General features: G+C 46.2%; 1 protein-coding gene across 2 annotated transcripts in view; it reads right to left on the bottom strand.

Annotated features, from left to right (window-relative positions):
* The window catches only part of GNAO1 (G protein subunit alpha o1), a 143,068-nt gene extending 129,868 nt beyond the window's left edge, over window positions 1–13,200 (bottom strand). Inside the window, exons 1-2 of one of the 2 annotated variants that reach the window (XM_038148143.1) lie at window positions 12,630–13,200; window positions 12,496–12,538 (exon numbers count right to left, since the gene is read on the bottom strand). In XM_038148143.1, coding sequence (XP_038004071.1) covers window positions 12,496–12,538; window positions 12,630–12,747 — 161 coding nt within the window. In that variant the 5' untranslated portion in view covers window positions 12,748–13,200. The remainder of the gene's footprint in view (window positions 1–12,495; window positions 12,539–12,629) is intronic. The other variant, XM_038148142.1, reaches the window with a different exon arrangement.
* Between the last annotated feature and the right edge of the window lie 12,833 nt (window positions 13,201–26,033).

Genomic DNA, 26,033 nt, shown 5'->3' with positions numbered 1-26,033 from the left:
CTGAGATTTTGGGATATTTTTTGAGTTACATTAACTCATATCAGTGCCACCAGTCTGGTTCACTGCACTGCCATATATCACCATACAAGTGCCACCATACCACCACAGCTGGTAGGGACAGACACCACCAACAAAATGAGATGTTAGTCAAACCCCAGCTTAGGATTTCAGAAGGCTGCCAGTAAAATGCTGTACGGAATAAATCCAAGAAGACAACACTCAGAAGCAAAGAAACAAATCAAAGTGTTGTGAAGGGGAATTGGGAATGATAACCAAACAGTCCCAGTTAAGCTTGGCTTTTTCTGTACTCGCAAGGAAAATTCTGCTAGTGCTGTGCAACACTGTCCCTCTGATTTCCAATTAGAGAGGCAGATCTTCAGTCAACATTGCCATTAGGAACACTGAGTAAGGAGACTAATTTGGATTTTCTCATCATAGAATCATTGAATAACCTGGGGTAGAGGTCCCTATCCAGAGCAGAGCTACCATCTCATGTAGGCCAGGTCACACCGGTCCTTGTCATGATGAGTTTTGAAAATTTGCAGGGATGATGACTCTCCCCTTTCCTGGGTCCAGTTCCACTTTTGCATCAACCTCCCCATGAAACATTCTTTCCTTATATATATTTCCATGAAATGCTTCTATGTTGCCTCTCATCTTTCACTGTGTATCTATAAGAGGAGTCAGGCTTCACCTTCTCTCTTGCTCTCTTTGGCTGGTGGAAAGGAGCAGCAAGGTCTTCCTCAGCTTTCTCTTCTTCAGCTCCCTCAGCCTCCCTTTACTTGACCTGTGCACCAGCCCAAATACCTTGGAGGGCTCAATTTATCAGTGATTCACCCCTTGATTTAGGAGATCCAAAACTGAACATGACATTTCAGATGGTGCTTTGTGAGCACCAAGTAGGGGAGGGAAAAGGAAGATTTCGTTCCAGATGACTTCACACAACCTCATTTCTTGAAGTCATTAAACACATATAAAATGCTACAATTAAACCTGCTCTTCCTAAAACCAGTGTTTTTTCCTTCTCCTTATACAAGTAACATGGCAAAGAACTGTAACTGAAATAAATTTGAAAGCTGGTACCTGAGAGCTCCTGTGGCAAAAGAGAAATGCACGTGGCATGAAAAAGCCCACAACACAAGAATCATTTTTTCCCTGATCTTTTTATTTTCCAAAAGGAGTAAGAAACAGAATAATAGTTGGACAATAGTTAGATACACAGAGTGGCACTAAAACTGGGTGGCAATCAGCACAAGCAGAGATGATGGTCTTCAGCAAGGCTCAGGTGTTAACCCAGTTCTGTTCAAGCCCGTTGATGTTGATGTTGATGTGCACAGCATTAGAAAACTCAGTTATTCTGGGCTTTAGGTGTCTGAGAGCTTCAGACAGGCTCTGTGCTGCACCAGAGTGTGCCCATGTTAGTGAGGGAGCCACTAAAAATGTTATGATCTTGGTTATTTTAAGAATCTCAGTATATTTATCCAGTTACTTTAGAATTTAAATACACTGCTTTGGCTGGGCTTGTATAATTGTTCTGGACACTTTGTAAGAACCTTTTTCCAGTTTTTTACTGGAAACTCCAAAAACATATTTCAAAGACCATGAAGGAGTAGTGAATAAAATCAGAATTTAAATTTAGTCCTGTGTACTGTATATCTGTTTATGCCAGAAGGCCTCACCTATTTGTTTGATCACAGGTGGGGAAATTAGTACTATTTGATCTCACTGATCAGAACTAAAGTACCAGTGTAATAATTCAATTTTCATGCTCTGTCATGTAGTGAAAACTTTATAATTTGTTTACCCAAATATAAATTCAAAATAAAGAGATTTCTTGAAAGTATCAGTTAACAGAAATAGTAGATAAATGAAAACTTACACAGAAAACTAAAGTCTAGATTCTTAATTATTTACTGAATCATATTAAAATTAGCAATCACTATTTTTTTACCATTTATGGGCTCTCTTAGTGTTTCTTTCCTCTTCACATATTTGTTGGTTTTGAATGCTTTTAATAATTAGCTATGCTGAAAGACACTGAACAGACATCACTATCACCACAAAAGATACCAAGATTTTGATTTGCTATCAGTACCTGGATTCCCCAGTGCCAACACTGGCTTTCTTCTGTCCTGCTCATCCCACCTCGCTGCAGAGGTAAGATCTGGCTGGTCCCAGCAAGATGCTTCCAGGGGAATTCTTATTAAGCACAAGGCTGTTGCCAGGACGAAGGTATTGGGGGCCCTTCCTCTTTTCTAATGTGATCCTGATGCCATCAGTCAGTGCTGGAGAAATGCCAGCCCTGGAGCTGGGATTTGGCACCACACTCTCCTGTTCCTCCTTACCAGTGTTTCACAAGGGCTCAGGGCATGCAGAGAGATGCAGATAACAAAGCATGACCATCAGCTCGTGTATCTACCATTCAAACCTCTTAAATGCACACACTGAGCAGCATCAGGTTTCCTGTTGAAGAACTGGCTGGACAGAAACCAACAGCAACAAGTTGATACAGCACCTTGATACAGCACATGGCTTTTTTCCTGAGCTGTAAAGACATGAGGATATAAATTTATCCTACTGCTAAATTGAGGAAAACAAGGGCATGCTTCTAGGAGCTTGCTGCTTTATTAAGTAAACATCTCCTCATTCATGTGGAAAATTTTTTCCAATTTGGCTAAATAATTAATCACCAAAGAGTGACTGGTGATTAATGAACACTGTGATGACTTTCTGAGGTGTATGTTCATCACGAAAATTTTCTTTCATCCCAGTGATTTGTGCTGGTGTTACTGACAAAATGCGATGATAAAGGCTCTGCAGTGTCTGTGGTGATACAGACATTCCAATGATAAATCTGCCCATTTTAGAACTTAGAGGAGGTGAAATGGGGTCCCCACCTAACCCTGGGAAGGAGCATCTGTCGCCTGGGTATCAGTGCACCAGCCTGGCAATGAGTGACCAATTTCCTCTTCTCCTCCCAAGGGCACTGTAGTAAGAGCTCTCTTTGGCCAGTGGAAAGAGCTGGTTTATTTGCAATGAGCTAAACCACCCTCTAACCACCCCTGCTGTAACACCCTTTCACACTGCTTATAGATGTGAAGAGGCTGTGAGTAAATAAAAACAGATTCCCAAAATGCACTGAATCAAATACTCAGTTCTGCACTACTTAAGAAGCCAAGCTGATTGTGTTACGTTTAAAACTCATTATGAGGATGGTATTTCTCTCCTGTGGATGAAGCTGAGCAGAAACCTTCATGCTGTGGAGGAGCACGTGCCCTGCCATGCCAACCATTTAGAAGCACAGGAGAGGATGACAAATTCACATAGCCTTAGCTATTGCACTCTGAAATTAGGGCATGCAGATCCACATTGTGGTGCCCTGGAAGTAATTTTAAGATCTCACCATGAATTTTGGAGAGCCCCAGAGCTGGTCTGCACCAGTTCCACAGAAAATTCCTCCAGAAATGTATACATGGGACTATTTCATTGCGAGACATCAAAATGAGATATTCTCCCTCCTTTGCTGTAAAGGCAGGAGCTGGATTATAGCAAGGTCCAGCTGTAATGAATAAGAAGCACTGTACTGGCAGTGGGGAAACATCTCTATTTCACTGTGAGATAGCACACACCACAGCTCTAGAAATCCACCTATAAAACTTCTCATTTGTTACCTAGATGGTTCTGCTTAATGTCCATTTTGTGCACTTAGCCTTTCCTATACACTTTTACTTAATGCCTTCAAACTAGAGCTACTAACTCCAATCAGCCCTAAGAGGGTGAGGATAAACCACCCGATTCTGCCAGGAGGTAGTACACATTTTCATCATTTAAGTGATATTTTCCTCAATAGAGGCCCATTCTCATCTTATTCCCTTCTGTAATGATTTCCAGCTGATGCAGAAATACTCCAAGTCTTGTACCAGACTGTTATGGTGTGTACAAGTTGCTGTTGATTATGCTGTTGTAGACAAGAGAATTTAATACAAGTCTGAAGTTGCTGGAATCTCAAAGCATGAGTCACTGCTCTGCCTTTCAGACTGTTTTAAGCACTTGGGGGGTTGTGTTTCAGAGGAGGGACGTGCACAGAGACAAAATGTCCATTGCCAGCCTCCCTGCCAAGGGGTAACACTGGGGTCACGAATTCTCTAAAGAGAATATTTTCTCTTGGACAAGTGAAAGGCTGCTGAACCACTGAACTGAAGACATCCCTCGTGGCCTCCCAGTGGAAACATGGATCTCCCCATTCCTACACTACGTAGCCTGACATACCAAAGAGAAGAAAATCCCTTTTCTTGTTATCAAACTCTCTATTTCCTACCTGCATTGGATCCTGCTTCTGCTGAAACCTGCTCCCAGTTTTGCTGGAACACCTCAATCCTAAATGGTCAGTCAAGAGCTCTGGGCTTTGTCAGAGATCACACCTCAAAGCACTTACTAGGATCAGCATCTCCCAACCTTTTCCCATAAGCAGCTCCTGCAACATGAACCCGTGGAATTTCTGCTGAAAGACTGCACAAGTTATCCTGTAACAAATAGAACAGATGATAAGTTGTCTTTGGCTCCTGAGGACACAAGACCCCACAGATGGGCCTGATGGGGAGAGGAGGGTTATTAACAGCCCAAACTCTTTATATTGCAGGAGGACCCTCTGTTACTCTCCCTCTTGTCTCTCTCTCAAGCTGGTGCATTCCAGCTCCTTTGTTTTAAGCTTACAGGTTTTATACTCAGATAAAAGGTTTGCTGATGAACTGAAATCACTTTTGGTGACCAAGCAAAGCAGGACATGCCCAAGAATAAAGAAAACCAAAGTAATTTCAGCCCTGCCAGTCCTTCCCTTTCAATGTCAAAAACTTTATTGATTAGCAATTGGAAAATAGACATGATGTCAGCTCACTACAGTTTCCAGGGCTCCCCTCTGAGGGCACTCCTCAGTTCTTTCTCAATTAACGTGAAAGCTGGGGAGAGTAAGCATTTTTATTGGTAAGTTAAGAAATGCCTCCATCAAGAGTTTTATTCTAATATCACAGTAAGTGAACAATGACTGAGTTTTGGATTAAAATCCTTTTTTCTCCTTTTTTCTCAGCACTGGAAAACCATCAGTTCCTTTGCTTTGTGTTACTCAGTAACATTTTCCAGCCTTTTGCCTTTTCTGATTTTAGGCAGATTCCTAAGACCATCTTATAATCAGGACTGTAATCCTCCAACCTCCCTTACATCTGTCATTTTCCTGAATGGTTTTAAAAATAAAATGAGAATGATTCAATTAATGGTTTAGGGGGATTTCTACATAAGCAGAGCATTTTGTCAGCATTAGAAAATACATGGCACAAATCATTAGTATTTCTCTCTATGAATTAAAAAAAAAAAAAAAAATAAGGCAAGAAAAATGGCTGGAGGTTTAATGTGCCAATGTCTTCCAGACCCTTTTGTTTCCTGGTTTTGTGAATGAAACTTAGCAACATCCAGGATCCCACCAAGTGCCACAGAAACATTTGAAATTCATCACATCTCATAAAACTTACAGATTGAACAGATTATCATCTTCAGTGTGGGAAGAACTTGGCCCCAAGTCCAGTGAGCTCAAGGAGAGGATTTGGGGTCAGTAGCATTCAAACTGATTTGAAATAAGCAAGGTTGTTGGTTTCAATATTGCCAGTGCTAAAAGGTGTCAGGCTTCAAAAGTAACCAAGCAATTGAGATGTATTAGATCTCCTCACTGACATTTTGAGAATACTCAATTCTTGAGTACTCAGGCTAGAAGAAGGTAATTTATTTTTTAACTTTTCTCTGAAGTGAGGAGAGCTGGAAGTTTTCTTTCAAAAACAAAATACACATCTAAGCAAAGACCACCTGAAACCAGAGCTGATCCAGTCATCATCTGAGTCCAGGCTCCACAGAAATTATTTCAGGCTCTACACAAACCCCCAAATATCAGGAGATTTGCAATAGCATCAGGAAAAACGACTAGACTCTTAAACACCCTGGCCACTTGAATGTAAGGTTTTGGCAATTCTTACCTTCTGGTGCTCCTCTTTAAACCAACGTAATAAATAAAGGACCAAATCCCATCTTTCACACTCAGCTGCACTCAGGGTGTAACCACGGACTTCAGAGTGTAGAGGATGGGTCTGTCTGTGCACTGGGGATGGCAGCTGCCTCATCAGAAAAGCTTTTTGCCTTCTTCACTATCTGAGCAGGAGTTTGCAAAACTGAGCTCTTGGACCTGCACTTGCATTGTGCTTTCTGGCTGCATTTCCACCAGCTTCAACACTCCTTTGTGATTTTGTATCCTGCAGATCCAGGAGAAACCAAGGGAGCTTGATACTTGCAGAGGCAGGCTGTAACTCTGAGAGGGGACTGAAGAAAACTAGGTAATTATGAGAGTGAGATGTTCCTGACTGCTCTTACTCTCCAGCAACCTGCTTCTGCCTTGGCCATCAGTGAAGCACTTCTTCGTTTCACTCTTTCTCTTGACCTGGCCAAACAGAAGAGCCAACACAGTGCCTTGACCTCCATTATTTGTCTCCTTTTTAATTCTTTGCCCATTTTGATTATCTCCCTCATATTCCACAAGTAAGCACCCTGGAGAAATCACATCAGGTATGAAGTTGTATGCCAGACAAATGGGAAAGGACAGACCGAAGAGGAAAACCACAACCTTCTTTAATTTGTTACCTAATTCATTTGTCAATCTAATGTCTCTTACAACCTCTGGTTTAGCCAAGCCATAAAACAAAACAGATCCCTGGTTACATTTGTGCAGCAGATTTGTCTCTTTTTTCTGAGCTCATTAAAACAACTGCTTTCATCTCATTAGATTGCTAAAACATTTCCAACAGGACTAGATGTGTCATGTCAGAATATGACAGGCAAATTTCTTTTAAGGTTTTAAAACTGGGTTGGAAGAGGAGAAGCTATGCAGTTCACTGTTGTCACTGAAAGATATTTTTACTTTTATGAGTCCCTAAAACAAGAAACAAATTAAGAACTGTCAAGGAAAAAGAAAAAACACAAACCCAAAATGTATTCCATCTTGCCTCCTAATATTGTTACTGCTTTTCGCTGAAATCTCTCTCAGTCTAGTAACAAGAACTTTAAATATAAAAGAAGGAACTATGGTTGTTAATGTTTTGGCACAATTAAAAATTCCAAGAGGAAGGAAATAAATGCTGAAAACATGATTACGCTTTGCAACTACAAGCCACAATGAACAGCCTTACTCTCCTCTGTTCCCAGCTCTTATTCTTGCCTGTTTCAGGGGCAATCTCCCTGTGCTGTGCCACTGCAAATTGTGGAACATGACACCCACAGCACCCAGAGATGCCAGAAAGCATCTGTGAAGGTGGGGAAAAAAGTTGTTGTGAGGGAAGAGCCCCCTCCTACAGCAGCCTTCACTGGGATGATCTCTGACACCCTGGCAGGAGACCCTGCCTTGCTCAGGGCGGGTAACACACTGCCCAGCTGCCATCCCAGCATCCCAGAGCTGCCCCAGCAGGCAGTTTGCTACTGCTTTCACTGCAGGTTCCACTGCCAAAACAGCCCCACCGGAGCCTCCTTCCTGCTGGGTCCGTGTGCCACGTCCACACCCATGGCAGAGTGTGCTGGGGCAGGTCTTGGGAGAATGGCACAACTTCATCGGGAAGGCTTCAGCTCCTTCCCCTGCTTAGGCTGCAGCTCTTTCCCCTGCTTATTGAAACCCAGCTCAAATACAGCCCAGGTGCAGCCTGTCGCTGCCCTGCTTTGGGCTTTAAATTACAGAAATCCTGGAAAACAGCAGAGAAAAGTAAGGATGAGGATGGCTCGGCCTGACCTGGTGCTCTGGTGAGGTTGGTGCCTCTGGGTTGCCAGCTCCCACCACGATCAAACAGTTCCCAGATGGAAGCAGAGCCGAGTGGGGCTCTGCACCCAGGGCCAGAGGGCAGAAGAGCTGTGCTGGGGAGTGGGACAGACCATGAAGACACAGTTTGCAGCCCTGTCCCTGGGAAGATGCTGCAGAGGCGAAGCAGCTCTGCGCTGTTAGCCCCTGTGGGGTGAAGTATTCCTGGGGGAAGGGGCTGCAAGCGTGAAATCACTACAGATTTCAGACACAGACATGCAGCAAAGAGCACTGAAGTGGGTGTTCACAGCACATCATTTCATTTCAATGGCATTTGGCATCAAATTGCTGTAAAACCAGTGGGCGGGGACTGCTTCTCACTGAAGAAGTTCATTAGATTATAAGTAATTTGGTTACATAGAGAGCAAGTAGAACCTGGGGCTGTTTTGAGGGGCTTTTTGAAAAAGGTCAGAACAATATATCAGCTGGCTGTTGGGACTGATGGCTGTTGGGGAGAAGACAGTAGATATTTCAAGATAAACACTGCACACTAGTGTATTTTTCTCCTGATTGTATATTTCCATCCTTCTAACACTTAACATAAAAAACATGTTGTGAAAACTGGCACAGCAGAGAAGCCTATCAACTGAGTTACTGCCAGCACTTCTGGTGAAGAGGCACATAGCTGCTCTGGAGGACAGGCAGGGCTGGAAGCTCTGGCATCTTGTGAAAGGGAGCTGGACCCAGCTCTCTGTGCCCAGCTCAGCAGGGGACAGAAGCTGCTGCTTCTGCAAAAGCAAATTCCAAAACCAAAACCCAAGCCCCAAGATTTTTCCTGTGGGCAGCTGAAGCCATGTCTCCTCTGGAATGCCACACCTCTGGCTAACCCCTCGTTTGGGAAGGTGAAATATTGCCCTGGCTCACCAACCAGAACGGTGGCTGCTGAGTAGGCGGCAGGACCTTGTTTTTGAAGCCATGCCAGCTAACTCAGCCCTCTGCGTAAGCACGATTAAACACTGAATTCCCTGGAAGCCTGGTGCTGATGGCAGCGGATGGAGTCCCCACCCGAGCAGTCCAACCCTGCTCACCGCTGGATCGTGTCACGGACTGAAGTGTCCTGCTAAGCAGTAAGAGATGGAGATATGCTCAGTGTCCTGCTCTGCTGGGGCTTTTGATGAACAAGCACATTCACCAGAGTTTTAAGTCCCCACAAAAATATCCTAGAACAACATCAGTCTCTATTTCATGCTACAATCCAGATATTCCAAAAAAGAAGATTTTAAGTTCCAAATTCTGCATGTGCTCGGCATTTACTTGAATACATAAGATCTAAAAAATGTTAACATCCATTGCACTCCTACATTGTGGATTTACTGAGATAGGGTGGTGTGAGTGGAAGATAAATTTCTCTTGTCCAGTAAGTCTCACCTTCTAGCTTGCATTTTAAAGGAAAGCCCCAGCTTTGCTTGGTTACAGATGGTTTTTAGATTAAGCTGAGTGAAAACAGAATCTGGACGCAGCCTGATTCTGAATGCTGTGGCACACTCCGGAGTCTCATTGGCTTGCATGGCACAACCATGCCTTTCAGAACTGTTCCTCTGACTAGCTTGGCTCTGACCCTTCATTTTGAAGCATGGGTAAAAGCATCTGGACTGTGGGACTGGTTGTGAAAAAATACATCAAAATTAATCAGCCAAGGTGGAGTAGTCAAAGAGCAAGGTTGAAGGGTGTCAAAACAACCATGGGTGCTAAGAAAAGTGTCATTCCTAGCGTGTGCTGCCACTGTTTGAGATGTACATTCCAGACTCCAGTTCCACATCTCTGTCATTCACCAGTACCTCATTTTTGCTCCATAACCCCCCACTCACCAGCTAAAAGGTATCTCCAAATATTTCACTAAAAAATCCTGAATTACATTTACAAATCCTTATCTACATCTTGGCTACACTCTCAAATTACTGTAATTTCTACTTCTCCTGCTACCTAAGATTTCAAGGATTAACTGGGCAGTGTGTAACCTCTTTTAGTCCTATGTAACAATGTCTGCTCTCTGTTCCTTTGTCTTAGCATGCTCCAATCTGTCTATAAATTCCTGTGCTTGTTTTCAAGGCAATATCCAAGTGTGAAGCTGCTTTAGCCATTCGTGAGGATGAGATTTATTATCTAGAAGCACACCAATAATACAGTATTAAAAAAAATAGCACTCTTTCATCAAAATCTAATGAACATGCGATTTAATCTTTATTAAGAATTCATTAGGTTCTCAGCAAGGCTGTCTAATGGAGCTTGACCAGGTGAAATGCTAATGCCTACATTATATTTAAATTAATTTTCAGCAATGCTAGTTTCCCCGCGTTGCTGCCTGCACATCGCTCTCCCCGGCACCCGCGGCTGCGCGCCTCTCTCCAGATGCTGCTGCCGTGCTCATGGCAACACCGCTGTCCCCACCCCAGCCTCCGCACACTTCACTGGAGTTTCCACTCTCACAGATGCCTCCCCATTTCCAACACTACAAGCCCATCCACCACAGCAGCTTCTTTGATGTTTTCAGGTTAGGTACAAAGCTGCAAGCCTAGCATGCTTTACTTTGAGAATTCTAATGAAATGCACGTACATATCTACATATATACACACACACACACACACACAAAACGGGTGTATTTCAGTCCTCAATATACCAATCTAGGCCAGCAAACAGGTTATTATCTTGATGTGATTCGCTTCAAAAAACAAGAGCTCTGCTCTTTGGAAAATAAAAGTGATTGTATGCTTATTGTGCAGCCAGTGTGGTCACTGCCTGCCCTCCTGCCTATGGGCTCAACATGTGTACTCTGCTGTTGTAGTTCCTACAGCCTCTCCCTTTCACCAGAACCCATCGCCCGCCATTCCAGCATGCTTCTGCAGAAGCAATTCCTAGAGATTAAATAATTTATTGGTGTTCATCTGCAGTGACATGTCTCCTGATCCACCTTCTGCACACAAACAAGAGCAAACCAAACCTACCACACCCCAGACCCAAATCAAACTGTGGGGGCAAAAGGGGGAAAATCCCCCTTTCAAACAGTGAAAGGGGATAATCAGAGCCTCTACAGAAGTAGGGTAAACAAACATCAATGGGGAAAGCCACGGACACCACTGTGCACTAGAGGCGAGTCTCCTCACAATGAGACCTCCCAGCCCCGCAGCGCCTTGGGAAAAGCACTGCCTCAGGCAGGGATGATGGTTTCATTGAACCCCCGAGGGGTGGGCACAGCGGCCACGGAGTTGATACAGAAATATCCGGGTCACCTGCTAAGCTAAGCACCCTGCCTGGAGGGAAGCTGGGCTGAAGGCCCAGATCTGCCCTGGTGGTGCACGCACATGCACGCGCACATGCACACCCACATTCACACACACACACACTCACACACACACATTCACACGCACAAACAGTCATACACACACACTCTCACACACACATTCACACGCACACACACTCATACACACACACACTCACACACACATTCACACGCACACCCACATTCACACACACACACACACGCACACCCGGGGCGGCTATGGGGGCTCAGGGCTGCAGCTTGCGACGGGCATGGGCCCCTCTGCTTATTTCGGAGCCCCTTAGGCTTCCCGCGGCCCCTCCGGAGGCAGCCGAGCGCGGTGCCGGAGGGGCCCCACGGGCGCTGTCCAGCGCGAACCGCCTGAACGCCGCGCCGGGAGCCGCCCGTCGGCCGGCGCAGCCCCGGCTCCCCGCGCCGGGACCCGCGCCCCGCTCCGCGTCCCATCCACACCCATCTCCGAGCCTCTGCCCCTCGCTAAGCAACCCCGCTCCCGGGGGAGCCCCTCCCAGCCACGGATCCCTCTGCAACCACCAGCATCGCAAAGCGGCAACCGCTCCCAGCTGAAATCCAGACCCTGAACCAGCGCCCAGGCTCGTTCCGTGATGGCGCCCGCCTCCAACCAGCCCGTCATGTTTGTAGCGGTGGGAGGACGGGATATTTCATTGTATTTTATTTTATTTTAAAAATGGGTGGGGGAGAATAGTCGCACCACCGGTGTACCTCCATCTCTATTAGCCTTCCCTGAACCTGCTTTCCTACGGGGTGCATTTACACGAGCCACGGGGATGCTTGGAAGAGACCTTGCGGTGGGGCTCTTCACTGCTGTTTATTACACGGTTACATCTAATTAAACACAGGAAAAGGGTGTGGGAAGCCTCAGCGAGGAGCAGCGCCGAGTACCATAGGGAGACTCGGATCCCAGAGCAGGAGAGGTTTGAATGAGATGAGCGGCCAAGCTCGTCGTTCATTAATTAAAAGAAGGTACAAGCTCAATAAAAGGGGCTTTCAGTGATAGGGAGCCTTGGTTTAAATCCGCAGAGCCGGCATATAACACCCCGACATTAAGCTTAACTGACAGCGGTTCGCTTCGCGGGGACATCTGCGCCGAGGGGAAGGTGGGCTGCCGGCCTCGCTGCACCGCCGCCGGGGGCGAGGCCGCGGGGCGCCGCTTCAGCACCCGGGCCCTGGACAGCGCCGGGAGCGGCGGCGGCCGCGCCGCGCTGTGCCTGCGCGGTCCCCTCAGGTAAACATGGCGCCCGCGGCCCTCGCTCACCTCCGCGAGCCCCCGCCCCGCTCTCCCGCCCCGCACCGCCGCTCACTCGCTCCCCCCGCGGGACTTACTTCATTTGCTTCACGATGGTGCTTTTTCCCGACTCTCCGGCTCCTGTTGGAAGAGAGATGAGGTGGGATAAGCACGGGAGAGAAGGAAGAGGAGGAGGAAGGGGGCGATGGGGGGGCGACCGGCAGGTTCTCACCGAGCAGGAGTAGTTTCACGTCTTTGGCCGCGCTGATCCCGTCCTCCTTCAGGTTCTTCTCGATGGCCTTGCTCCGCTCCAGGGCGGCTCTTTCCTCAGCACTCAGGGTACATCCCATGGCGGCGATGAAAATTTAAAAAAAAAAAATGAAAAAAAAAAGGGGGGGGAGGGGGGATGCAGCCCCCGCCGCCTCGGCTGGCTCCCGCGAGCAGAGAGGAGGAGGCGGCCGGGGGGCAATAAAAGAATTAAAGCAAATGGCCGTGAGGCTCCGGGTAGCGCAGCGCCTCCGCGGCGGGGCTCCCGGCTCCCTCCTGCCCCTCTCTCCCCGCGCCCGAGCGCTCAGTGCATCCAGCGGGGCTGCAGCGGGCACGGCGAGCTCTTCCCGGCCGGGAGGCGGAGGCGGAGGCGGAGGCGGGGGAGGAGGTGGAGGAGAAGGAGGAGGAAGCGGGTTGGCGGCGGGGGAGGGTGCGTCCCTCTCCCGTGCTCCCGACTGTCGCTGTCCCCTCCTCGGCGGGCGGCGGCGGAGCCGAATGGAGGCGCGGGAGCGGCGGCGGGCGGGCGGGCGGGCGGGAGGGAGGAGGGAGCGCGGGCGCGCGCCTGGCTGCGCGCTCCCGCCGGCCTCGCCCGTGACGCGCGCGGCTCGCGCATGCTCGGGGCCGCCCCACCCGGCGCGGGGCCCGCGCCCCCTGCCCGCGGCGGGGCCGCCCGCTCGGCACGGAGCGGGGCCGCGGCCCCGGTGCCCGTCCCCTCGCCCGGGCTCCGGCGCCTTTCCCCGGACGGGACAGGCTTGGGCTGCTGCCCCCCGTTCCCGGCGACTCAGAGCTGGGGTCTGCCGTGGTGGAGGTCCGAAGGGGAAGCCGTACGAGGAGCGGCTGAGGGCTCTTGGCTTGTTCCGCCTGGAGAAGAGACTGAGGGCAGAGCTCATCGTGGGCTGCGGCTTCCTCGGGAGGGGCAGCGGAGGGGCAGCCCCGATCTCTTCTTGCTGTGACAGGACCAGAGAGAACGGCTGGAGTTGTGCCGGGGGGGATTAGGTTGGGTATTAGGAAAGGGTTCTTCACCCAGAGCGTGCTTGAGCACTGGAACAGGTTCCCCAGGGCAGTGATCACAGCTCCAAGCCTGGCAGATTTCCAGAAGCGTTTTGTGAAGGCTCTCAGGCACATGGTGTGACTCTTGGGGATGTCCTGTTCAGGGCTAGGAGTTGGACTCGATGATCCTTGTGGGTCGCTTCCATCTCAGGCCATCCTACGATTCTGTAGGAATCGTGCAGTGCAGAGCTGACAGGGGATGTGATGGCAGTGCGTGTATGTGGGCACTGGCTCCCCTGGGCACTGCCCCGGCCACTGTGGGCACCCTGGCTCCCCACGTGCCCTGAGGGTCCCCCACAGCTCCTGCCCCCACCCCACAATGCCGTGGTTGGGACCTGACCTGCGAGGAGCCCTTTGGGAGCTCCTCACAGTTCAGGCACTTTGATCAACACTTGCAACGTGAATCGTTTACATGCTCCGTGCAAAGCATCAGGTTTCACCACCATGCTGGATTATGTTTTCCATCAGTGTAATTAACAGATGGTTTGGGTTTTTTGTGCTGCAGTGCGGTCGCAGACCTCACCAGATGACCTGCCTTCTTTTCATAACCATTCCATGACATCTAACAGTGATTTAAGAATTCTAGTGAAAAATCCCACAATTTTCCTGGCAGGCTTTGCCATTGCACAAGGTTGGAAAAGAGAGAAGAAAACAAGTGTCAACAAGGAAAATAAAATAAATAGAACTTTGTTTAAAATGCTTTCCTACAGGCCCAGACAAGTCACAATATACTCAGCTTTAATCCATAACATTGATTGATATGTGACAATCTAGCTATAAAAAGATCTAGAGAGGAAAGAAGTATTGAGCAGAGCGAGGTAAAATGCATCAAACTAAAATGAGGATAATCAAGGATTGCTACCTGATCCATGGAAAGGACACCCACCACTTCAGTAAACAAGAAATCTGCAAAGATTTGGTTGTTCAGAAGTAGATGTGAATGCTGAGGCTGCTGATTTTGCCTCTAAAAGCCACTCCACCTCTCTGCCAAAAAGCACCCAACTACACGAGGCTGACAGAACATCTCTGTGCTGTGGGAAGGAAATGCAGGGCTGTCCCACAGGCCTCGGGAAGGCAGGGGGCTGCTGTTCCCGCTGTTGGGTGTGGGTGACCAAGTGCTTACACTGTGTGGGTTTTCCACTTGGGACCTCTGGTCGCTGCCTCCTCTGTGATTGTGTTACCTGTTGTCCTGAGTTCACCAGATCCCACATCCAGGACCGTTTCCTTAGGGGTAGAAATAGCATTTCTAGTAGCACTTAGAGTATTTTAAGCATGAAGTCACAGGCACTTCCCTTCCAGGCAGCCATCATCTCCTCCCAGTGCTGTTTCCCATCCCTTCTTCCTCACAGAACATGTTCTTCCCATTTTCCCTCCTGATCTCTGAAACAAAAGGGAAAAACAGGACATGCTGTTAACGAGGTAAAGAGGGGGTATGAAAGAAAATCAGACAAAAGAAAGCAAAAGGTAACTCAGTGTATTCAAGGACCAGTTATATTTACTACACATTTGTGAGTTAATAGGTGCAGTATTATTTGAATTTTGGGTAATTTATTTCTGGAAGCTCAGGGGACTGAGATGGACAAGCAAGCCTACAGCATGTGTTCAGCAGGGAATAAATGGAGCTGGGTGCGGTTACAGAGCAGTTCCTGCTCTTTCATACTTGCACAAATCTCATGTGTAAAATCAATAGGATCAGAATTTCAATCAATAAGTTTCATTTCAATGGTTCTAGCCAGAGGGAATTACAAAAAGTGCCATATAGAAAAAACACAATGAAGAAATTCAGAGGCAGTGTCCCCATGAGATGGCTGCATTTTCTTCCCGTCTCCTCCAGCAGCTTGCCAGTCTTGGACTCATATTGGGAAACTCTCCAAGGGTTTTACTAAGAGAATTAGTCTTTTGTATCAGCCTCTGGCTACTCGTTATCTGACAAATTTGTAGCTTGAGTCTCCTGCCATGGAGAAAATTATTTCTCTTCTTCTTGACCAGTGTGGAGTCTGCAGTCAGCCCTTTGTCCCATGAACATCCCCATTGCTACACAATAATCTGTTAATTTCTTTCTTAAGGGAAAATCAGAAATTGGCAAGTCTTCTCCTTGGTCTCTCAGCTCTCAGAAAAATTCAGGGGAGCAGCTGTGAAATTGAGCCATTTCTGAGCCATTTTTCCCTGCTGCTAACTGAGCAGAGCTGGTGGAAATGTTTCTTTCAAAATTTTATTAGAGGGAATTTTTTTTTTTTAATCTGCTTATTCATGGCAGATGAATTTCAAGAACATGAAAGAAAAAAGGTTGCCTCCTCCACCAAACAAAATGCATTCCAGCCTACTTGGCTTTTGAAATAAATATATTGGGTTTTGTTGCTGAAAAAGATGTTTCCCTTTTTCAGGACCTGACAGAAGTCGTCTTTTAATAAAAAGTGGTTGCTGGTAGTAACAACTTCAGATGAAAATAGGCTTCTTTTTTTTTTTCCCCCTTGTAAATGAGAGTATCTCTCCATTAAAAGTGGAGAGGAGGAGCTTTCTTTCTGGCAATTCCTGCAATTAAACTATTTCATCAAGGTGTGTAAAGACCTCGCTTGTTTCTGCTCAGACTTCTCTCTCCCAAACCTAAGAGTCAGCAGTGTATTTTAAGCAGAAGCCTTCATTCTCCTGTATCTGATCTGTGCCTTAGCAAAACCCAACTTCTTTCTGCAATCAGTTTTCAAACATTGTGCTCGGAAAGTCAATCAGATAGTAATTTCTTTAGGAAGTGAAGGACGATAACTGAACTGGTGGATGCCATTGAAAAGGACTGTGCCAAAGTCAGATATTGCGGGGTAGATGACAGCTTTATGATCTCACGTGTGTTGTCTTATCCTGGCTGCTTCCAGACTGGGGAGAGAGGATCCTTCCAGCACACATCACCATCGTGGGCTCTGCTACCCAGCTCAAGGGTTTGTAGAGTGTTCTGGCTTTCTTCCTAGAATCACAGCATAGTTTGGGGTGGAAGGGACCTTTCAAAGCCATCTAGTCCAACCCTTCCGCAGTGAGGAGGGACAGCTTCAACTGGGCCGTGTTGCTCTGAGCCCTCCCCCATCTTGCCTTGTATGTTTCCAGGAATGGAGCATTCATCACCTCTCTGAGAACCTGCAGTGTTTCACCCTGCTCAAAATCAAACATTTGTTCCTTATATCTAATTTAAATCTACCCTCTTCTAGTGTAAAACTATGGTTTCTTTTCTTATCACAACAGATCTGAAATGTATGTTCCCACAGCTTGCCAGGAGATAGTAAAGAGGGGTGAGAAAACTGCTCCATGGGCCTTGAGAAAGTCTCATAGCTACCATGACACTCCCACCACCACAACAGAGGTTGCAGTAGTATTGGAGGGAATACCACATTGCTTCCATCCCATAATTAGTTGATATTGCAGGATCAGCACATCCTCAGAGAGCTGGTGGGTGGTATGAGGAGGGAGTGGGACAAGCCCAGAATGATGTAGCCATAGGAGGAAAGCTGCAAAGCTTTGCAGCTCGTCTTCCCCTCTTACTTCAGTGTTCTGTCCAATCTATAATCTTATATTCCTTCGGTGTGGTTTAATGTGCATGCTAATGGAACGGCCACCAATCCCACGGAGAGATAGCGATGCATTCTAGCAGATCTCACCATTAGGAAGTTTTGCCCAGATATTCAGCTTAATTTTTCATTCTTTAAATTGATGTCAATTACCCCCCAGCTAAACCTAGTTATGCAGTGGAAGACAGGTTTAAAATACTGCATGATCTCACTAAATTGGAGAAATGGACAGAAATCAATACAATGAGAGGCAATAAGAACGCCCATAAAGGTTAAGTGGTTGATGGAGGAAGGATTAATGAAATGCACAGATACTAGGTTAAATTGCAAATATCCTTACTTCACTCTTACTCCCTCCATACCCCACAAATATGTTCTACTCCAGCAAATCAAATGAGGAAGCACCTTAGAATTTGACTAGTAATTTGGAGAAATAGAGATGAGTATTAAGGGAAGAGATGGTCTAGGGTGGATTTATTGTGTGGAAAATTTGCTATAAGACAAGAATGAGACACTAAGAGTCAAAAAGTGACCTGTTGATAAGAATATGACCTGCAATGTAATTGGTGTCAAGAAGTAAGCTGGACAGCCTGATGAAGTCTAGACGAATGCAGAAAAACCTATTTTTGTTGTTAGTTTTTCACGCCTGTCTGGGTGGTCAATGATAACTACAGTACCTGGGAGTCATTGACAGCTCCTTTCTTAAAATTGGGTGAGGTTTTTGGGCTAGGGCTTATGGGGTTAACACATTTCATGGCAGAGAGATACAACAGCTTGTCTTCAAAGTACTTGGAACTAACCTTAGAAAGTTTTCTGTTCAGGTCTGTCATGACACAGAGAGAAGAACGGGATGTATTCTGAGGAAAATGACAAATGCCAGAGAGAAGATCTGCAGGGGAAGCTGAGGAGAACTGCATGTACCAGGGCTGGAGGAGGTCCTGGGGCTGGTCTGCCTACCAGTCCCAGAAGACAGCAGCTGAATGAAAGCACTGCTCAGTACTGTGGTTCAAACCAATGATTTCCTGAGGATCCATATCAGTTTCTGCACAATAAAGTTTTTTTAAATAGAAAGTAAATGTTTATACTACTTATTGTGAAAAGACATTTATTGTGTGGCCTAAAACAGGACATTGCCTAAGTTTGCAGAGAGTCCCAAGTTATGGTTTCTCAAAGTGAGAAAGAATTTTTCAATAACCCTTAATGTGGTGTGAGCTTCTCTCTCTTTTCTGCAATGACAGTTCAAGTCCCAGCTCTAAGGAGTCTTTGCAGTGTCAATGTTTTCCATTTTTTAGTGGTTCAGGGACACATGGTGGTTAAAAGACTTGTAGGCCTACCAAAAAAAAAAATCAGAAGTGAAATTATTAAGTCTTTTGCTGCTGATCATTGAGAGGAAATCAGTACAGATTCCCTCATGGGTATTTTCATTGTTGGAGACAGGTTTACATAATGATGGGCTATTTTCTTCCCCTTCATCTGATCCAGTTTCTGCCTGTATGGTAGTGCAGACATTTGTCCTTTGATGGTGATGGGAGAACCTAATGGAACAGGATTGAGAGCGGGGAAGAAGCCAACATCTATCCTCTTTCCCCAGTAAGAAATATGGAACAGCATGGGTGATTCAGCAGGTGCACCAGTAGCCTTGAAAAGCCACAAAACTGAAGCTATGCAACATTGTCCTTCAGGCAAGGGTGAAATGGTGCCAAAAATGAGACAGAGAAGCTGCCCCTGGCTTGGAACTTGATGTGACAAGGATCCGTCAGCCCTTTACTATTCCTATTTCTACAACATCAAGGATGATGATTTAGTAGGAGTTAAATTATTCCAGCCACAATCCAGGAGTGCTGGTTAGAGGCAAGGTCTTGATTACTCTGTGTAGGAATATCAGTCATTGCTTGGTCTTGGTGAAACTGAGCTTAACCTTCTGCATTAAGCATTCAAGCTCAGACATGCAACTGATTGCACGGAAGTGTCATTTCACTCAGCTACTGTCATCAGATGCAAGACTTGGATAGACAATTAAAGCAGCTCCATTTACAGCACTTCAGGAGCATTCCTGTTTTTATACAAATGCTAGCCAGAAACCTTGCAGCTCTCATTCACACAAGTAGTCCTGATGAGTGATCTTACTGAGGAATGTTAATTCAGTCCCTGAAAATATCAGTGTATACTTATAAGATTCACTGCTCTCAGCAGCCAGCTCCAAGTACAAATATACCATTAGTTACATATAACTCCTGCACTTTTTGTCTGCAAAAACCTTTTTTTTTTTACAGAATTATCATTGTTTTTCTATCAGAAATATCTGTTAAAATATGAAAAGAAGCATTGGCTCTACCAAGTGTTGTTTCAATGTTATGCAGTGCTTCTTGATTCTAAGTACTGATGTGATTCACAAAGGCTGGCTTTAGCGACAGAGGCTGTAATCACTGGAGGAAAAGATTCACTCCTCTGGAGGATGAATAACAGGAATCATCTCTCACCTCTGATTTTGAAGAGAGCCTACAGTCTGGCTGTCCTTGGCTGAAGCTAACCTTCATGAGCATCCCTCACACTGCCCTAAGACAAGGACTTGCTTTCACTGGGAGGGGATGTGGGAGAACAAATTCTGCACATGCGAAACAGGCAGTGGTATTCTGAGAAGGTCATGTTGGTGGAAATGACATCTCGGGCAAGAATGAAACTGTACCTGAAGCAAACTCTGTATTTGGAGGATCGGTGCACTCAATATCAAAATATTGGCTGGATGCTAAACCTGATCCAAGTTCAAAAAGCAGAAGAAAACAGTCCTGGAGAAAAGATCCATCAAAGGTTTTTAAATACAGAAAATGACTGCCTCTGGCTAAAGCTGTCCCCAGGTGACAGACTGTCAGAAGCATGAGTGCAGGAGGAGAGGCTTCAGTGCCCTGTCCCTCCTAGTGCAGCCTGCACTGGCCTTGGAGAGAATGAAGGAGGCTGGGCTGGGCAGCTCAGCAGTCTGCTGTTGTGTGCCATCCTTACCTACTGAGTTTGGCTGGGGCCAGCAAATACCGTGAAATTACCAAGAGCAGGGTGTTGCTGGGAGCTGCTGTTGGCTGTTTCTCATGGCTTCACCAGGCAGCAGTGAAACTCCCCTTGATTTCGGTGATGTCAGAAAGTGAGCATCTGGCCAGCTCAAGAGACCTCTACATTAATGACTAAAATGTTGAAAAATGCGCTGTCACAGCATGAGAAATTCAATTTCTGTAGTATTCCAGCTTATCTGAGGTATATTTCATTGTTGCCTGGACCAGAAGATCCAAGAATTGGCTGAAAATGCTTATTCTGTGGCTGAAGAAAGGTTTTTCAATTGTGCTGCATGAGTTCCCTGATTTCCTAACAGAATTGTGTCCAGGAGGTTTGTGTGCTGGGATGGGATCTCTGGCAACCTGCATCAATGGTTCGCATGAGTATTAAGCTGCCTGGCACTTGCTTTCTCGAATTCATGGAACATTGTATTCTTTTCTTCACCTCATTTACTGCTGGAAAACAATTACACTAAATTTTTAAACACCTGTCCTATTCGACCCTTCAGCAGGAGGTGACATGAAACACAGGTAGTCCTATAGTTTGGCGTTCTTTTTTTGGGATGAACAGATATGTAAATATAAGTTATAAATATCTTTTTGATTTTTTTAAACCTTTGAAAAAAGTAGATGGTCCATTAGCATACACATAAAGATGGCATTTCTTTCTACCCTCTCTCTTTTTCTTTGCTTGATATGAAGAACAAAGTAGGTCAGTGAGAAGGGTTTTTTAAGTACTGAAGATGAATGTGGTAGGATTTACCCTGTGTGCAGAGCTGGAAATTGTTTGGAAGAGAGAAAATTCTGGCTGTATGTAAGTCCACTGCCTTCAACAGGCTGATGCCAAGGTAGAATTACAATGCGGTTTTGCTAAGAAAGAAAGGATCTTAGCAGTTATTTTTTCTTCCTGATGATAATCAGTGGTCATAGAGGGTTTGGTGTGACAGCTGTAGATCTCTTCAGTCCCAGGACAGCCCTGACCTGCACGAGATGAACACCAGAGGCAGATTTTGGAATGCCACCTGTACTCCTGGCAGGAGGAGGATGGTTCAGGAGGGGTCTCTGACAGCTTAGCCCTACAAGTGTTATCAAGCAAATAAAATGTGCCTCCCCCACCCACCAGCCCTGTCTACTTTAGCATGTGATTACAAAATAATAAAACCAAAGTCCAGCAAGGAACTGAGGATATATCCTGGACAGTTTTGGCATAAAATGTAGGGAGGTCATTTATTTCCTCTATCCATTGTAGCAAATGGGTCATACTGGCTGTCTGGCTTGGGAATAAATACAGTTTTAATCCCTTAACCAAGTCTACAGGAGATCAGTCTCAGTGAATGTCAGCTAAATGCAGTGATATAATAGATATATTTGAGGAAAGAAAAATCTGCTTGCAGTGTAGTTGGGCTTCTGGGTGAGTGGGTTGCTGGGCTCACCCTCCATTCCTGTGTGCCCAAACGAGCCAGAGGATTTTGGGAATGATCAAATCATGGTAAGGCGGCACAGTGGTGCCCACCTTGATCACACCGTTCCAGGAGGAGCCCAGCAGGGGTTTTTGGGGTACTTGGTCACCATCCTGAGCCTTCTCTGATGAGCAAGTGGCTTCCCTGGTTGCTGGGTGATGGCAGCACTGAACAGCAGCACAAACACATGCTTGTGTTGCTGGGCTGGTCCAAGGCAGGGGCTGGTAAAGCACGAATCTCTGCCTGTTTTTCTCTTTCCATGTAAGAAGTTCAGCCCCATGCCTTACTCTTGGGTCCTTCACAGTGAAACTGCAGTGTGTTTTCCTGTGCAATATAAGACAAAAATGAAATTAGGCTGTGCATTACTACCAGTAGAGTCACTAAGAGGAGAGGACCCCAAATCCTGGGTACCATCTAGAAAGTGGCTGCTCTGTTTTCTGAAAATCCTTTTCACAATTTCTGTTACAGTGCTGTGGATAAATGCATCCCAAGTCCTCAAGCATTTGCTCAAGTTGCAGTAACAGGGAACATTGCAGGGAAGAGAAGAACAGGGCACTAAATCCTTAAGTATATAGAGAGTTATCAAGTGGTGTCTAAGTTCCTTGGGTTGCGACCATAGCAGGACATGTAGGTCCCCACTGTCTCCCTCCTAAAATTTCCCTCTTGTTCCACTAGACACATAGGAAGAATGATGAAGTGTGTCTGAATAATTCTTGTGATTGTATGGGGCAGATTGAAGTCTAACAAAATTCATAACTTTAGAGAAAGAAGTGAAAAAGCCTTATCTGAAGAAAATCTGAACCTGTAAAAATCTCAGTTATCAGAGAGCCTTCTCGAGACCATGTTTTACATTTCCTCTTTTCTTCCTGTGATGTTTTGTCTCCAGATTTTTTCTCCTTCTCTCTTAACTGCCTTTCCTCATTTCATTCCACACTGCTATTCCCAGGGTTTTTTTCTTGCTCAAATTCCTGCTCCCTTTTAGAGAGCATGGGGGCAGCTGGGAAGATGTCTGTGAGTCACAGATAAACAGTCTCCACTGTGAGTAACTATTTCAGATCTTGCCATGCAATGACACAGGGTGCTGTCAGTGCCTGTTAAAGAGAAACCCTCCTTTGGGAGCATGTCCTTGCTGATGAGGAAGTTTTGTCTTCCAAATACCTTTTAACCCACACTTGAGTCTGTGTTTGCTTGTCTCAAGACAAAACTCAGTAGCTGCTGTTGGTGATGCCAAGGTGAGGTGACGTGAGCCCTGCTCTGGCTTTGCTGCTCTCTGCACTGCCAGGAAGCTCTCTGAAGGTGGTTGGACACGGTTTATTTGCACAAGGCTGGGTGCTGCAAGAATTACGCTTATGTGACTTCAACTTAGAGCAGAGCAGATCCTGGCAGGGAGATGTGTTCCCCCACTCTATGTTTGAGTGGGAGATTCTGGGAAAACTGTCATTACTTGGAGCAATATCAACACACGTGGTAGTGATCCCCCAGCCACCCTCCATGCTAGTGTGACAGCCTGAAAAATGCTTTTTCTCAGGTAGCACTGCTTTGGGGCCAGATCTAGGGAGCAGGAGGTGCTCAAGGCCTCCTCTTTGGGTTTCCCAAGGGGTGTTTCTTTTGGGACCACTTGGTATGACGAGATGAAGAGCTGCAGGTTTGTGGCATGCTGCCCATGTTCCCATGGCTGTGGCATTTCAGGAAGGTGCATCAGGATCTGCTTTGCAAGCCCTAGTTTCACTTGCCAGGAGATTTTCCCTGTTGATGTCCTTGTGGTGGTGGCTCTGGGTGGGCACCATGTGAGAGCAGAGCTGTTGTTTCCTACTGGCAAAGAGCAACTGAGACAGCTCCAGTCTGTGCAGTGCCTTTGCTGATGCAAACACTTTTGCTTTTCCCCTGTGACAGGACAATCTTACCTTGGTTTGCTTGGCTTTATTGAGAGAAACAAGCTGAAGGGGTAGGAGTTATCTGAAACTCCCACTCATCCGCCTGGTACATTGCTTCTCTTGCAGAATATTTAGCTTTCAGGCCATGGAGACTGCATCAAGCTTCATCAGCTGATGTTGAATGTTTTTGAAGTTTCAATTGCTTCCTTGCCCGAGATGGAGCTATCATTTTTATTGCTTTGGTTGCTTAGGCAGGGAAAGGGAAAGATGAACAAATCAGTACAGCCCTCTTGAATTAGGATTGATTTTCATGAATTCTTCTTGTTGATTTTGAAACACAATTGTTTCTAAAACATTTAATTGATTGAGGTTTTTTCTTTCTCCATTCTTTTCAGCAGCATTTGTCCTCAGCCATTTGCCACTGCTGGGAGAGGAAAAAAAAGAAAATAAGCTCTGTGTGAGATCAAGATTTCAACGCATTACACACCAAAACATTTGTTGCTATTTACTTTTAAAAGTGCCCTTCTGAGGCTGCACGGCTACAGCTGCCATCTGTTCGGGATTACGCTTTGGAACTCCTGGTTTCTCTGCAAACCTCCCGCCTGGCGCTGCTCCGTTGGCACAGGGAAGAGGAGCAGGGGACAGGGCTGGCTGCAGGGGAGCAGCACCTTCACAGCTGGATCTGGTCAGGAGACCACCAAGATGGAAGAAGATTGCAGTTAGTGAAGGCAACTCCGGAGTGTTTTTCCCAAGATTGGGTGAGATATTCATTAGGTGCTTGTTGAAACGCCAGAGAGGGCCATGCCAGGAGCGCTGCTATTCATCTCCTCTGCTCAGCCAGGCAGCAGGGGGATTGGCCAGCGTGTGCCTGGGCCCCTGGAAAAGCCTCTGCCCAGCTCAGCTTCTGAGCTGTGTCATGTGGCGGCAGAACAGAGTTTTTCAAGGTGCCAGGGAAAAACATCATCCCCTGAAGTGGCAGGAGCACAACTGTGTCCTGGAGTCCATCTCTTAGGCAGGTGAGTAACTTCCAGTGCTGGAAATCCCTCACAAGTGTGTGACAGCCTGAAAAATGCTTTTTCTCACACAAGCAGATGTGCACATCAGTTGGTGAATCAACTGAGGGAGGTTTTCTTCAGGAGCCATCTCAGGCTGTGTTTAGATCTGCGTTTTGGGAATAAAGTGCTTTTCCAGTACAAGAAACATGGGGTTTCATTGTGGTGTGGTCTTTTTCTCTGTTTTTCAAAAGAGATTTGTGAATTAGGTCTAAGCAAATTCTCTAGGATTTGTTTGGCAAGGAAAATGATGGAGCTCCTGTAGCCAGATGTGCAGGCCCTGCTCTGAACTCACAATTTGCGATGGCTCCAGGAGCCTTCACTGGTCCCTCCAGGTGGTGGAAAGCTGGAGAGTCCCAGTGACCAGCCACAAACCCAATGGAGATGCTGGCACAGCATTTTCCTCTCTGCTTGGATTTGCTTACAAACTCTGATGGCAACAGATGCTAATTATTAACATAACAGTTGTCACCTTTGTGGCTGTAACTCTTCCCTACACGTCCCTGTACCCTTAGCCCATCCCAGCTCCGACATCACTGATGTGACAAATGGTTAAACCCTGAAGATGGGTCTGTGTTTACCAGCTTTGCAAATCAACAAAATGATGTAATAAAGGCTGAAGGCAGAGTATTGCTTGAGCCTGCAGTCAGGGAATTCTGCCTGCCTGAAAGGGTCCTGCTTTTTGCAACATGGGCTTCTGAGGCCAACTTTATGAAATTGCTCAGAGACATGAAAAATGAGCAGTGTTTTTCACAAGTATTCAGCAAACTGAATTCTTCTATGTGCATATCATAGAAACTTGTTTCTCTGGGCCAGATTCTGGATGTTTTTTGCATTTTTTGACTTGTGGGCTTGGATATCTGAGCAAGGTCTGAATTATGGATAATACAGTAACACTGTTCCTCTGGGTCCCCGGTATGTGCTCTGAGTCCCCAATACACTTCTGCTACGGAGGCTAAATGGATCTGCTTTTCTAGATAGTCTCTTACTCAGATTTGTAATTACAGCCAGAAATAATAAATTTTTTAGAAACTGACAGAGTTTAACCTCCCGAGCAGTGAGCAGTTTTTAAAAATTGCCCTGGTGCTTCTCAGTGACTTGAGTAAATTAGAGAAATATATCCTCCCATGTGCTTCTCATCTATTTACTTATGCTTCTCCTGCCCAGAAATTATTTGCACAGCTACTGAAGAGGCAAGCCAAGACAGCATCCCTGTTTATAGCAGCACTGCCATTTGGAGGATCTATTCTTGCTTTGCATCACCCTGGCCATGCAAACTCCAGCCCCCAGAGCAGCACAGTGGGCTCAGTGCTGGCACTTGGCATTCCTCAGCCAGCCCAG

This window comes from Motacilla alba, chromosome 11 (assembly GCF_015832195.1).
Source record: "Motacilla alba alba isolate MOTALB_02 chromosome 11, Motacilla_alba_V1.0_pri, whole genome shotgun sequence".
Taxonomy (NCBI): Eukaryota; Metazoa; Chordata; class Aves; order Passeriformes; family Motacillidae; genus Motacilla; species Motacilla alba.
The sequence above is the reverse complement of the archived record's forward strand: the minus strand, read 5'-3'. Positions and strand labels throughout refer to the sequence as shown.